This window comes from Peromyscus maniculatus, chromosome 6 (assembly GCF_049852395.1).
Source record: "Peromyscus maniculatus bairdii isolate BWxNUB_F1_BW_parent chromosome 6, HU_Pman_BW_mat_3.1, whole genome shotgun sequence".
NCBI lineage: Eukaryota > Metazoa > Chordata > Mammalia > Rodentia > Cricetidae > Peromyscus > Peromyscus maniculatus.
In genome coordinates, this window is record NC_134857.1 from 39,729,899 (window position 1) to 39,745,596 (window position 15,698).

The window sequence follows — 15,698 nt, forward strand, 5'->3', positions numbered from 1 at the left end:
CAGTATTACAAAAAGTTCTGACTTTCAAAAATGCTCAAAGTGAGAGTGCACCACCAATTTCATTTTTTAAAAAGAAGATACATAGATGCTTGAAGAAAGAAAGAAAAAAGGTACTAGACTAAGCAGAAGTTACATGCCAATGTTCTCCAAACACTGTGCAGAAATTAGGGCTCCCCTAATCTTTTTAGTCTAGCAACCCTTCCAGCCTTGCCTGGCCCATCCATCCACCTATTTGCAGGTGTAATTACCTCCTGGTGTCTCCTTTAGAATGATTTTTCTGTCTGACTATAAGGACAGTGGCTTTCTCCTGTACTTAAAGAGATTGCTTTAGGGACTGTAGGTAGGTTCCTACATGATTATTTGGTATGCATCTTCCATTTCTTCATTTTGATTTCTTTCTAAAAGCAATGTACACTTATTGTAGAACTTCAGAAAGTTTAAATAAGTCAATTAAATCAAGACAAAAAAATCCTAAAAGTAGATTAAAGTCATTTAACATATTAAATATCTATGCACATATAGATATAAATATAGAATGCATTATGCTCTGTTTTGAAACTTTTAAAAAACAATTACTTTATGTTTTGCCTCCATGGTAAGTAAGTAAGGTGTCGGATCCCTGGAACTGGGGTTCACAGACAACTATAGAGCTGCCATGTGGATGCTGGGAATTGAACCTGGGTCCTCTAGAATACTAACCAGTGCTCTTAACCACTGAGACATCTCTCCAACCACTTTTTTGAAGCTTTTTAATGGCTATATGGTCTATATTACTTACTCTGACTTAGTATCTCCTTTTGATCACACTGTTCTGCTTCCATTTCATCAAAACAATTCTTTGTTATCAGACAGTATTAGTTTTGTCATGGTGATGAAAAATCCCTGACAGAAAGCAAAAGGAGAAAAGACAATTCTCATTCACAGATGCATAGAGTTTGGTTCATTTTGGCAGGGGAGCTATGCCAGGGAAGTGGTGGGAACATGGGGCAGAGACTATTTGCATCACGCTGGGACAGGAAGTAGAGAAAGGGGCTTGGTCCAGGGCCTTGGCTAAAACCTTCAAAGGCTCACCCTCCGAAGCCTATTGTTTTTAGGCAGGTCTCACTTCCCAAAGGATCCATAACCTCCCCCAAGTAATTCCATCAGCTGGGAACACTCAAAACAGGAGCCTGTGGGCTTACGATAATCTCTGGGATCCAAACTATTGTGAGCATTCTTGATGATGTTCCAAAAAATAAATTTCTAAAGGTAAAAATATCAAGTGAGTGTAGATATACACACTGTATACAATCTGCTGTTCTGAAGAGCTGCACTGAGCCTCATAGTTCTCTACATGAGAAAAGGGTGGTGGAAATGTTATCAGAAACCTAACCTACATGATGATGGCAGCATACCATGATCTTCTTAGATTTCACTTCAGGAAATGTTTTTTATATAGATGGACATCTGTGATGTGGTAAAAAAAACAAAAAACAAACAAACAAAAAACAAAAAGCTACAGACATTCAGAAGCCATGCCTGCTCTTCAACTGATCAGAATCTACAATAGTTTTTATTATGCTTTTGTGTTGCCAGATAATAAGGAATTATTTTGGTACAATCTTCCAAGGGGGTTCTAGACAAATGTAGATGGCTAGAGCATTTCAGACCCAGAGTACTGGCTAAAAACAGAACTGCACAATGATGTAGGCTATCTTGTGAACGTTGTTTCCTCTGAACGATAGCAATGTCTGTTAATAGGGAATACATAAACGAAGGGAAACTTTGAGTCACTTAAATTTGGACACTAAGGTAAGGATGATGGAGAGTCAGTCACAGGAGTGGAAGGGATGGTGTTCAGTGTGGGAGTGGCTGAGTTCCAGTGTGGTGTGGTGAGACCTTGCACTGAGCAGGGGGGCATGCAAATAAAGACAAGGCGGGGGACTGAGTGGATAACCTGTAAAGGGCAGGGTCTTGAACTGATGAGAGGAAAATGTCAGCATTAAGTCTAAATTTGTGGTAGAATCTGACAGAAAAGGTGGAAGCCAAGGCGTTTCTTTCTGTGACACACTTAACTTCTAAGATTTCCAAATAAACTTAGGCCTGAAGGCTCCCTGTTACCCACCCTCGAATGAACACTTTGTGTTCTGTTCTGAAGAGCATATTATCTATTTAAAGTTAAGAAAGGTAGCCAGGCATCAGTGGCACACGATTTTAATCCCAGCACTCAGGAGGCAGAGCCAGGCAGAACTCTGTGAGTTCGAGACCAGTCTGGTCTACAAAGTGAGTTCCAGGACAGGCTCCAAAGCTACACAAAGAAACTCTGTCTCGAAAAACCAAAAAGAAAAAAAGACTTGTGTGGCCTTGGGTAAATAGAGCTACATTAAAACATGTTGCTGATACATGGCTCACACATTGTTTTTTAAACAGAATATGGAGAGAAAACACTCATGATGAACTTAAATGTATGTCTTAACTCCTGAAGAGAAAAAAAAAAAGTATCACTGGTTTTGGGTTAAGTTTTAAAAGTCTTTGCATATTTTAAATGGTTTTAGGCTAACTATGCTAGCATGGTTCCTATATGGCAAACAAATTAATTTTTGTCTGACTTAGTTTTAAAACTAGCAATTTACTTTTGCCCAGAAGAGCACACTATATTGTAATATACTATTAAAACTGAATTAAGTAGAAGAGGATGGAACTTTTCAAGCCACACCTTCTTCTAGGGCTTATCAGAATATATAAATTCTGCTCTCCTCAGAGTGAACTTACTCTTACTTTGAATTACTTTCTCAGTTTTTGAATGCCTAAACATCTCTGTTCCCATAGTGCAGAACAATCCCATGCTGCACACAACTAACAGTCATGGGACTGAGCCATTGTGGAGTGCTTTCTCCATGCTCTGTAACTTTTGAATAGCTGGAACTGCTTTTGTATGGACAGGACTGTATTTTTTTTTTACATGCTCATAGCTTATAACTTGAAAAGTAAAATAAAATTTTCATTTTTAAAAGCTTTCCAAAATGGGATGGGATGGGAAGGATCTTGAGATCTGTGGCCCAGTGCTTCTGAGTCCATGCATTTCCCTGGTCACTAGCCACAGCCATTCTTAATAAACTCTCTTTCTTTCTGTTGCCTTACTTATAACCTTGGTACAGTTGTTGGCCTTGGGAAATGAGAAACTGGAAACTTCGGTTTTGGCTCCCAGCCTCCTTCAGATCCACGCCCTTGGTAACTGTCTCCCTTCTGGGTTCTCATACCTTCCTTTTCCAGTGGGTCCTGGATGCCCTGTGTTTTTCTGAAGCTCCTTGTCTCTCAGGAATGAGGCAAAATGGAGAGGTGGAAAATTACGGGGGAGTGAGAAGGGAAAGGAGCCCCTCACCTGGGGGAGAAGCAGGAATTCCAGGGTGACGCTGTGGTGGTTTGAAGAAAAATGGCCCTCATAGGCTCATAAGAAGTGGCACTATCAGGAGGTGTGACCTTGTTGAAGTCGATGTGGCCTAGTTGGAGGAAGCATGTCACTTGGGGTGGGCTTTGTGGTTTCAAATGCTCGAGCCAGGTCTAGTGTCACACTCTCTTCCTTCTGCCTGCCAATCTATATGTGGAGCTCTCAGCTACCTCTCCAGCACCATGTCTGCCTGCCCGACATCATGCTCCCACTATGACAACAATGGACTAAAGCTCTGAACCTGTAAGCCAGCCCCAGTTAAATGCCTTCCTTTATGGGAGTTGCTGTGGTCATGGTGTCTCTTCGAAGGAATAAAAGCCCTAACTAAGACAGACGGCAAGTGCTTTAGGCTTTTTCCCTTTCCATCTAGAAACCTGCAGTTTTCTAGGAATCTTGTCAGAAACCAATCTACATGAAAAGGACATGCACTAAACCCCTTGTCAAGCTCTAGGAGCTCCTGGTTTTTACCATGTTAGATTACAATTCCATCCCAGGTGTCTCTGGAAAAACCTATAATTCTCTTATTTTTTTTTAAAAAAAAAAGGAAAAAACAGTTTCTTAACCAAATTTTTCTTCTTCTTTCTTCTTCTTCTTCTTCTTCTTCTTCTTCTTCTTCTTCTTCTTCTTCTTCTTTTATTTTTATTTTTCGAGACAGGGGTTCTCTGTGTAGCTTTGCGCCTTTCTTGGAACTCACTCTGTAGCCCAGGCTAGCCTTGAACTCATGGATATCTGCCTGCCTCTGCCTCCAGAGTGCTGGGATTAAAGGCATGTGCCACCATTGCCCGGCTCTTAACCAACTTTTAAGATGCAATTTGAGAGCCATTGAAATGATCTGTATGACTAACCCTGACAATTTCTATGCTTCCTGGGAAAGCCCATACCTACACTTGGGTCTCTCTGACACTCTCTCTTGAGAAGCCCATACTGACACTTGGGTATGCCTTTCTTTCTAAGTGGCACACAGTCTTAAAGCTTTCTAAGACCCACAGTCTTAAAGCTTATATTAAACTCTCTTAAACAAAGTCACCAGTTCATCTTTATATTGGCTAATCCTGAAATTCTTTTCTGCACTGAAGCCACAAATCACAATTGAGGCTACATTGGGGTCTATAAAAGACTTCAGTTTCCTGGGGCAGAGCTATGCATCTGTACCCTCACCACTGGTAGGAAGAGAGTCTATTTTTTGTTCTCTAGATCCTTTTCTTTCATTGGGTTACACACAGGCAGCTTCTGATCTTTATCTTATCTTTCTGGATTTTTTATTGCAGAGATTTTAACCCCGTGCTTAAGAGTTCCCAATCAGCCCATGGGTAGATATTTAGGAGATGGGATCAAACTTCAGTGTAAAAGCAATAGCAGCATTACTTTTTATAAGCCTCTAACCAAAATGCCGACTAGATTTCCTTTAATTATGACTACACGCAATTAATCAAAGTAGTATTGAAACTAATGTCACATTTTGATCTAGCATATTCGTATATGTTTTCATATTACACTGAACATGGTTCCTCAAAAATCTCAGTTTAATTGACATCTTGTTCTAAAGGTGTAAGTTGTTTTACTTACTAGGCTTTAGCTAGAACACATGGACAACTGTCTGCTTGTCTACAGATGTGAAGCCACACAGTAGGATATCAAGACAGCTACTATATAATTCTATCTTAAAATTTTTTATTTTATTTTTGTGGATGGATGTTTTGCCTACATATGTGTCTGTGCACCACATGCAAGCAGTGCCTGTGGGAGCCAGAAGAAGGCATAGGGTCCACTGGAAGTGGAGTTACAGATGGTTGTGAGCTGCCATGTGAACGCTGGGACTCAAAACTAGATCCTTTGGAAGAGCAGTCAGTGCTCTTAACCACTGAGCCATCTCTCTAGCCCCAATTTTAATTTCTTTGATAAAATAGTCCAATGTATTGGTTTACTACTTATGTCCATATATTTTATTTTATGTGTTTATAGGTATTATTAGAAAAAAGTCTTCAGGCTTCACCAGACTGCCAGAGTGATCCTAGCACAAAGATGGTAGAACTCTGGGTCAGGAATCACAACAGATTTACTGCCCAAAGGAAGAGTGCTCCTGTCTATCAGTGAGTAAAACTCTTATTAGATTTCTTCTCTGTTGCCCAGGACAATGAACCAAAGCTAAACCCTCTGTATAAAATCCCAGACGTTATGATGATCTGAATGCATCTGTTTAACAGCTGGTCCCTGGATGGTTTTAGGAGGTGGTGGAAACTTCAGAGGTGGGACCTAGTTGGAGGAAGTGGGTTGTTGGAGGGCGTGCTTTTGAAGGCTATATCTGTCCCCAGTCCCTTACGCAACCTGCTTCCTATCTACCATGAAGTGACCAGTGTCCTCCTCTCCACGCTCCTACCACCTTTCCCAAAAGCCTAGGATCAGCGCAGCCTGTGACCCCAGACTGAAACCTCTGAAACTGTGGGCAAAATAAATAATTCTAGCTCCTTCTGAGTAGTTCCGCCAAGCAGTGGGTTAAGAAATCCTTTTACATCAAAGCAAAACCAGAACAAGATAAAACCAAACAAAAAATGTAGTTTGTGCACTAAGAGAGAAAAAAAAACATGCTACCTTACCCAGGAGTTTGATTGTTGCAGCACCCAGCAGAAAAGAGAGATACCTAGCTGGCTTGACAGCCTCAAGAGATAGCATAGCCGTGATCATCTGTTGATAGGAAGAAGGTAGAAGAGAGGATAAGACAGGGAAAGCAGGAGAGAGGACCCAGAGGAAAAGAAGACCTCAGCATAGATGCCATTCATCCTGTAGACCACAGACAGGGAGGGGAAAGCAGGAGCTGGAGGACCACACCATTGGCGTGTCCCACTGGGTATATTCACCGTGGGTCACCTATCAAATCAAATCCTACCAAGTTAGAAACCAGCTCTCCGGAACCCAAAGCTTGCACTCTGAAACATACTTTGTCTTCCACAAAAGGTAATAGATCTTCCCAAGTGTTGGGAAGATGTCCTCTCTACATGACTGATCAATTACCTGACCAGAGTGGTTGCCTCTTCTCACATAAAAAAACCAAATGACAGCTGAGTGGTAGAGAGTACTTCATTTTATGTTCAACAACAAGCAAGTTTGAGGGCATTCCCATGTGATCTTCCACCCCTACTCCACCAATCCCATTTCCACATCTTGTTTTATTCCATTTCCCATCTCCCTTCTTGTCCAACTATCCTGGCTTCCTCTTGACATACAGTCTTTGCCTTTGAAGGGCAAAAAGCTTTCTACATGATAGAAAACTTCAGCATCTAGTAGCATTCACAGCCACTGGCAGCTTTACATGTTTTCTCTCACGTACTTTGGTTACCGCTTTCTCAATGAGATTTCCAAATCTAGGCAAGTGCTTTTCTCTCACCTCTGAGGGCCTCTTAGTGACTTGTATACATATAAATAGGAAACACCATGAAAACAGATAAAAAACATCTTTTCAGGGTTTGGGATTCTTCTTGGTCTTGAAAAGGAAACCGGAGATCTTTTATTTAAAAAACAAGTACACATATGCACAATAGTTAAATGTGATTTTTATCTTAAATATTGACAAGTCTATCTCAGCTATGCTGAGAACAGTCATTCAGTCTGTGAAATACCTCCAGAGTGAGTGCAGTTTGTTGCCTCATTCTTTAAAACAAAGTTTGCTTGATAAATGCAAACACTGACATCATACGAAGATGTCAGCACATTTCTTTATAAAAGCAGAATGTATGGAATATGATACACCAGTACAAAGTTTCATAACACGAGTAAAATATACAAGTTACAATGCAATAAAGGAAGCATGTGGCTCTCTCTGTCTTGTGTTCTTTTAGCAGTCATATTGCTGTAAAGAAAATGAAATTTACATTAGGTTATTATCCGTGTCAACACACAGTGAAATTTGTGTACTTTGTGTCCCTATTCAAAGCAAACATAGCATAGAGCCACCTCAGTTTTGAATGAAACTTAGCCAGCCTCACGCTTAGAGCTCAGACAAGGCTCACAAAATGTTTCCTAACAAACCCGACCCACGTTCTTCCCCAGGAAAATTACAGAAAGTGTTCAGGGAAACTGCGGGATGTTGATACAGAATTAGCTTGTAGTGTGTTTGTGTGGGTCTCTAATCTGGAGGAGGAATTTAAAATAATGCCATGGAAACTGTGCCCTTGTGTGGGCTTACTGTGGGTAACCTTTCAAATCAAATGCTACCAAGCTGGGAAACAGCTCTTGTGGACTAGATGTCCTGTCCTGTGAGAGCATCTTTTGTCTTGCACATAAAGGTAACAGATCGTCCTAAAAGTTAGGAAGAAGCCCTTTCTACATTGTCTCCGAAGAGGACCCATGTGCTTGCCTCCAATTCAGGAGGTTATCTCTCCTCACAAAGCACAGAACCAGTTCTGTCCATGAATCCTTCTGCCTGTACCCCAAATGCATGGAAGTCCAGAAGCAGCTGAGTTTATGCTCCTATGAGTTTCAAGAGTGAGTAGGGGTTTGCATTTGGGAATCATTCCCAAAGGTTTTATTCTGTTCTCTTTCCCCTCAGTTGCCTGAAAAACAATGCTATATTGATGTTTTCCAACTTGGCTTTTTTCTTGGAAACTTGGCAGGATCCCAAAGGAATTTTTAATCTTGAGTTACTTGCCCAATAGGGAAAGCTAGATATGTGTTCTAACTCCCTCTCAAAATGTATAGAAAGTTCCCATATATTTACAGCAAAGGTTTTCCTGGTAGCAGTGACCTTTGGTTTTTATTAGTTTTGTGTTTGTTTGTTTGTTTGTTTGTTTGTTTGTTTGTTTGTTTGTTTTTCCTTATTTTCAAGGAAAGTCAGAAGATACTGAATCAGAGGAATACATGGCATGGGATGGAAAATATAAATGAAATACGTTTGCTTACTTCATCTTGTTTTAAAGGGTAAGACATAAAACAGCAACTTTCCCAAATGGGCCAGACCTTAAATTCCTATCTGGTCAATAATATATATTTTTAGGAAGATAAGGAAAAAATAACTTTCTCCATTACAAACAAGTAGATATTTCACTCCTAAGTCATATCCCCAGGAAATCAGAGCTTCCTGGCTTTCTTTCACATAGAAAGTTGCTTTCGCAAGGCTATTCAAAGGCTAATAATTGTACTCCATGCTTAGTATGTAGGCATTTTTGTTACTCCTTATTAGGGCAGAATCACAGAGAACCCAGCAGGACAGGAAGTACAGCATATAGGTTGGAAGGAAGGGTTTGGGCTAAGAATTGAAGTCTGTTACCTCCTGCCTGAGTGATCTTAAATATCTTGTTTAATGCCTGAGTCAGACTCCCATGGAAGGTGAGTTTAGTGTTACATCTGATGGAATCCATAATGGTTACTATTCTTCATGTGTACTTAGGAACATGGGGCAAGCATCGTGGACACTCATGTGTAGCTGTAACTAGAGTGGGGTGAGTGAAACTTACAGGGATTGACATGAAAGAGGTACTGTGTGTGGTGATACGTTGTGTACCCTAATAAACTTGCCTGAGGACCAGAGGACAGAGCCAGCCACTAGACTAGACATAGAGGTCAGGCTGTGGTAGCACACACCTTTAATCCTATCACTCAGGAGGCAGAAATCTGTCTGGATCTCTGTGAGTTCAAGGCCACACTGGAAACAGCCAGGTAGTTGTGGCAAACAACTTTAATCCCAGTACTGGAAAGCACACATGCCTTTAATCCTAGGAAGTGATATCTGGGGCAGAGAAAGGTATATAAGGTGTGAGGAAATACGAACTCACAGTCTTTAGACTGAGTATTTCATAGAGGTAAGAATTAGTGGCTGGCTGTTCTGCTTCTCTGATCTTTCAGCTTTCACCCTAATATCTGGCTCTGGGTTTTTTATTATAAGGCATTCTAAGATTCGAACAACAACAGCGTTCCTGCGCTCACAGAGCCATCTACAAACCAGGATAACTGAGTTTGTGAGACTCAGCACTGAAGCCAAATTGAATTGATAAATTCCTACCTGCAAAGACAAACTAAGAGTAAGTGCTGGTAGATTGAGCGTGCCTGGTTCTTCCTTTTCTCTTTGATGAGAAGAACAGTGCCATGTGGCAACTGAACACTACAGGGCTAGGCCTCAACATTGTCACACAAGTTCTCACCTGTTGGCGGGAGCAGCAATAGCCACATATGCCTCCCAGCACTCCATTGATGACTTGGATGAGACACAAGATGAATTCAATTCCACCGAGTGCCAAGAGAATAGAAAAGAGGGTCACATTCCACTCCACAATGTTCTCAGGCTCATGACACTTGGACCATGTATCGGGCTGCATAAGGTACCTGTGGTCAGAAGAGAAACTTCAGGCACGTGACTAGAGCATGGAGGAGATCTCATGACCTACTTTTTTGTTGGGAAGTTTTTATCCAGAAACGCAGAAATGAATTAACATAATATTGTGTGCTAGATTCTTGTACAACTGCCATTCCAACAAATGGCAAGCTGCAGCCCAAATGTTATTGTGATGATAAACATACAATTAAAGCACAAGTTTTGACATGAATCTAGGATTCTATGGCTAAAAAAAAATATCTCACATTAGAGATTTTCATATTCTTTAAAAGACGCAAGATTTCTTGAAAGAAAAAAGGCAAAGCTATGTTTGCATCATATTTAAAACTAAGTCATATAACAGATGGATGGAAACTGAAGCAGAGATGGACAAATGAAAACAATTCATGTTGAAAGGTAGCAAACTTATAAAGCATATTTTTATTCTGTTACCCCCACTTTATCATTGCTTAATTACTATCTAGAGGAAAGATATTCAATATTTATTTGGAAAATATATTTTACATTAGATTTTTAAGCTTTAAGGTATTAATTTTGGTCATTTCATTAAGATACCAAATACCTTCCTTTTTGAAAATTATCCAAATTCTGCCAAATTAGAATTCAAGGGGCTTTTATTTTCAAATGAAATTGTTGACAGTTTTTTTTTTTGAAGTTTTTAATCAGAAAGTTAATTGGCAATAGAAAGTCCAAGGGTTCAAGTCCAGGCCCTTTCCTCTCATGGTGCCTCTGTGACAATGTGAAAGTCCTTTCCTCCAGCTGTTTTACTGAGATACTGAACTGCTGTGTGAGTTCAAGTCTGGACTGGAGCTGCAACATAATGGTGGGTTCTGTCCTTCAAGAATATGGACTCTCACAGAAGAGCAAGGGTTGAGAATGTCCATGCCAAGTGCATTGATGGGGGGGGGAGGCTACAAAGGAAAACCACTTTCCAGAGAGAAGACCTGTTCTTATACCACTCAGCAAGGCTGAGCTCCAGTGAGACAGGAGCCAGGCCTGTTCTCCTTTAACCCAGCCATCAGCCCAATGTCTGGAGCATGGTGCGTGTTAAAAACCACAGCATGATAAATAACAACCTGAACTCCCTCTGTTAAAAATCATGAGGTGTGTGTGTGTGTGTGTGTGTGTGTGTGTGTGTGTGTGTGTGGTGTATGTGTGGTGTTAGATTTCCTCTAGAATGTCAGCCCTTGCTACCTCACAGAATATTTGAATTCTCAGAGAAATAGGATTCAACCATGTGAGGACGTTAAGAAGTGACATAAGCCCACAAAGAGGCCTGGTACAATTCCTTATCACTTCTTCCTACCCCAGCTTGAAACCAGACATCTAAATTTGGAACAGTACATTGAGCCAATAAGATATTCAACTTGTTGATTTAAAACAAAACACACTGTTACCACTCCACCCCTAAAAAACAAAACAAAAATCAGTCATTCTGGCTCTGTGTTTCTGCTTGTCAATAGAACAAAGTCTGTTTTTCAGGTCACAGAGTCAAATTTTCTTTGGCTCTATTTAACTACTGAAAAATTAATGGGTGGTTTGAAAGTGTTAGTCACTCTACATATTGAGATCCCTGGACAGGTTCAAATAAGGAATGATCTAGAAGAAGAGGAAGTTTTTTTGAGAAGCATACATGAGTAATGGGAGAGGTGTACAAATGACTCCTAGAATGTGTTGATAGACATAACCCTCCATGCATCCCAGCTGCATGCATCATGACTGCCCTGGGAGGTAGTATCATGCAACAGTTCTACATGTTTGTACAAACATGAATCATTTTCTGTGAGGACACGGTGTTCTGAACAAAGATGAATCATACTGGCGACACTAGAACCCCAACTCCAGTAAATACTAGTTTTCCTTCAGAGGCCATCATTCCGCCATGTTCATCCTAAGTTAATGCTGGCACTGCTCACAGTGTGCCACCCTTCACATGAACAATTCACAAGTACATCATCTCATTAGTGCTCATGACCACTGCCATTAGTTCCTTTCTACAGAAAAATCAATTCACTTCTTCCTGCTCTTAGAGAGTGAGTGTGGAACTGAGACTGGACCCAAGTCTAATTCATGTTTTTTTTTATTTTATCTCATGAAGGAAAAATTAAACACACACTCTCTCTCCCCAATCTCTTTTCGCATCCTTGTAGTACAATTCATTAGAAACAGTCTTATTAATGATATAAAGTACAATCCATAGTCATTATTATTTTTTTCATTTTTGTCTTTCAAAAACAACCTTTCAAAATTCAAACTTAAGAAGCTGAATGAGGCCTTGGGAGATGGTCAAGGGGTTAAGAGCATGTGCTGCTCTTGCATAGGACCCCAATTCAGTTCCTGCCACTCACATCTGGTAACTCACAACCACCTGTAACTCCAGCTCCAGAGTACCTAAAACCTCCTTCTAGACTATGTGGGTACCTGCATTCACACACACACACACACACACACACACACACACACACGCATGTACGCACACACGCACGCATATACTCACACACACACAGACACATGCACACAAAAATAAAAATTAAAAATGAAAATAAAATCTCTTCTTTTAAAAATAACCAAGTCAGGAAAGAACAAACTGTACTCGTTCGTTTCCACCAGCTTTTCTATTGTTTCTTTGTCATAACTGATAAAAAGAAAATTCCAGCACAAGACAATGGGGCCTCACTTAACTACACTGAAGTTAGAATTGTGGATAAGACCTTTCCTATATCTCCTGGTAACTTAAATCAAGAGTGCTTACATGTTACACGTGAGCCAGCAAGTGCAAGTGTAGGGTGAGAGCATTGTTTGTCCCGGGCTTGATTACATAAGGATATTAAAATAATTCCTTATGAACTAGTAAAATGTGTTGTAATTGATCTCCGCATCGTTGTGCTTAATGTACACAGTATCTGAGCATAAACTCCATGAGGCAGACAGCCTGGATCCAAAGATTCAGTGGTTCTTTCTGGCAATGAGACCTTAGATAAGTCACTTCATCTTTCTCTGCCTCTTTTTCTCATTTGTAGAAGGGGAGTAACTATGGGAGTATCTATATCTATACAGGGCTGTTGGAAGGTCAAAGTTAATGCATGTGTTCAGTAGTTGTTAGGATTTTCCTGGGTTAATGGTTGCCTATCCATCCTTACACACTGCATAAGTTGCTGTAAGGAAATATTGGGCTGATGGATAGACAGATGACTTAGTTTTATGTGTGGTGCTTAAGAATGTGCTGCTAGGTAGAGAACAATCACGTACCCTCCCTCAGTGTCGGCAAAGGTGTAGTTCCACACACCGTGGGAATCACTACACTTTGGTCCTTCGGCCAAGCCCAGCGCCGCCACAATGATGCAGTAGCCAGATCCCGCAATGCCGATGAAAGCAGCCAGTACAGAAGAAAGCATCTAGGGAGAGAAAAAGCAAGAAGTAAGCCACAGTCCTGCATCAGGAATGGAGGAGCGCTTTCACCAGGAGACAGCGCAAGTAGACTTACTGTGCATCTCTTGCCGTAGTTTTCACAGCTGCAGCAGCCACAATAGTCGTCTTCCTCCAGCCCAATGAACACAAACGCTGGCAGGAGTATCTAATCAGAAGGCAAGCAGAGTCAAGTCATTGTCTTTCCCCGAGCCCATATGGGCGGGGTTAGGCATTCCTGGAAAACATAACTATTTCTAATTATTAGAGTAACCAAATACCACAAATGATGGGAAAAGCCTGAGTAGAAACAAAAAATATTACATTTGCTTGCTTCCATGTACAGTGGGTGAGCATACAGAGTTTGAAATAATAGCCTATAAATGTGAGCATTTTGGAAGAATTCCTAATGTATTTTCATATGAAAGCTGTTAGCACTGTTAAATCTGAAAATCTGTCTTTAAATCTGATTTTCCTCCTTGTCAAACATAGAAGATCAAATCTTGAGGAGAATGGCTGAAACATTTTGAGTAAGTAAAAAAGGTAAAAATTTTCTATTAAAAAAAATGTTTTGCTGGGCAGTGGTGGTACATGCTTTTAATTCAAGCACTTGGGAGGCAGAGGCAGGCATCCTCTACGTGAGTTTGAGGCCAGCCTGCTCTACAGAGCAAGATCCAGGAAAGGCACAAAGCTACACAGAGAAACCCTGTCTCAGAAAAACAAACAAACAAAAAAAACTGTTTCGAGGGGTGGTGGTGGCACACACCTTTAATCCCAGCACTCAGGAGGCAGAGGCAGGCGGATCTCTGTGAGTTCGAGGCCAGCCTGGTCTACAGAGTGAGTTCCAGGACAGGTTCAAAAGCTACACAGAGAAACTCTGTCTCAAAAAAAAAGTTTCAACTCAGCAGTGATGCTCTTCAAATAAGGATAAACTACTTGAAGTTTAAGTCCAAAGACACTAAGCACAGTGGATGTTAAGCAGTGACTATGTTTGTTCATATAATTGCATTCGTATTAATTGTGGGAACATGAATGATAATGATGTTTACATTCAAAGCATATTTGCTAAGCCATGCCACAGTGAGTATATTCAGTTTAAATGTCTTAACATCTTTTACTTGGCAAAGAAAATAGTATTCTCTATGACAGCAACAATTCCATAAAATTTCTCTTTGCAGTTCTTAGTTCCTGCATTTTAAATGAGCAGACTCAAATGTGTCCACATTCCATCTGTGTTGAGGTCGAAGCTAAATGTGTCAAGTAAATTCCTGTCCACTTCAACTAAAAACAAACTGTGGAAAAACAACACATTCCATCATTAGACTGATACCAACCTGCTTCTCACTCCAAACCCAGAGAAAGCCTACAGTTACTTGAAAATGCCAGTGCACTCACTTAATATTTTCCCTATACAGATGCCGGAAAATAAGCAACAGAGAATAATTTAGAACCCAGACTGCTCTCTTGGAACCAACCACCTCTCTTCAGCTCCCTGGAGCAAATGAGAAGTGACAGTCACTCCCACACTCAGAAACTCGATAGCCTCTAAAAGCTTTAGAGAAAAGAGTTCACTCTAAGATAAGAGATTTTATTAAAACAACATCTAATGAAATTAGCAAAAAGTTTAACCCAACCTTGGATCATTCTGCTTTCCAAAGAAAGAGCAGCGACAACGACCAAATGCATAGGATTTACAGGTAGGCACGGCAGAAAACTTCGCGTGAGAAAGAATGCACACTGCCGTTCAAGAGGAGAGGAATTTTGTAGTGAAAACAGTTCGGAGAAACTTACCAGTATGCCTCCGCCTACAATGCCGGTAAAGTACCACACAAAGCGACTGAGGTGGTCCTCATAAGCATACTTCGTCTCCCCATTAGGAAAGTAGAGCAAAATATTAGCTACGATGCAGAGGACAGCAAGCAACACCAGAGAGTATCCGATGTATCTTGCACACTTGCCAAAGCACATGGCGGCAGCGGGAGTCCTGCAGGCTTTCTGACTTCCCTCTCTTCAGCTCAGAGATGCCCCAGATCAGACAACAGTGTGCCCGTTTGTGGAGAAAGCAGACGCGACTCACAGCCCATTCCTGCTACCACTTAAATAGTGCCAGTTCTTAGTGCTAGTAAATGAGGTACTTTGCTTTCATTGGTCCAGACTTCAGGCTCCGGTTGGGGTGGAGGGATGTGAAGGAATGCCCCGCCCTTTAAATGAAATCCTTGGGTTGAAACCAGGAGTAGGATGTGAGAAAATAGCCTCAGTCACAGGCAAGAGAGAAAATGAGTAATCACGGGGCAGCTTGCTTACAGGATAGAGATGACGGGCAAGTCTGGCACAGCTTCCAGTAACTGCCTAGAGACCGTGGTAGGATGCTTTGAGGCTTCGAAAGAGCTGTGATTTTTCTCTTGCAGCCATTTGGACAGCTTCCAATCCTAGGCTGTGTTCACGTCTGCATCAGCATGGATTTAATTTGCAACCTGGGGCAAGTTTCCTCAGCTCTGAGCTCATTTCCTTGTCTTTTTAAGACAAGGTGCCCAAGCTGTCACC

General features: G+C 41.0%; 1 protein-coding gene across 1 annotated transcript; it reads right to left on the reverse strand.

Annotated features, from left to right (window-relative positions):
- Positions 1 to 6,955: 6,955 nt before the first annotated feature.
- Positions 6,956 to 15,376, reverse strand: Tm4sf1 (transmembrane 4 L six family member 1). Its single transcript, XM_006977548.4, has 5 exons — positions 14,946 to 15,376; positions 13,234 to 13,323; positions 12,999 to 13,144; positions 9,559 to 9,739; positions 6,956 to 7,271 (listed from the first exon to the last, which is right to left on the reverse strand). The coding sequence occupies exons 1-5, from the start codon at positions 15,120 to 15,122 to the stop codon at positions 7,257 to 7,259; spliced, it is 609 nt and encodes a 202-aa protein (XP_006977610.1). The 5' UTR covers positions 15,123 to 15,376; the 3' UTR covers positions 6,956 to 7,256.
- Between the last annotated feature and the right edge of the window lie 322 nt (positions 15,377 to 15,698).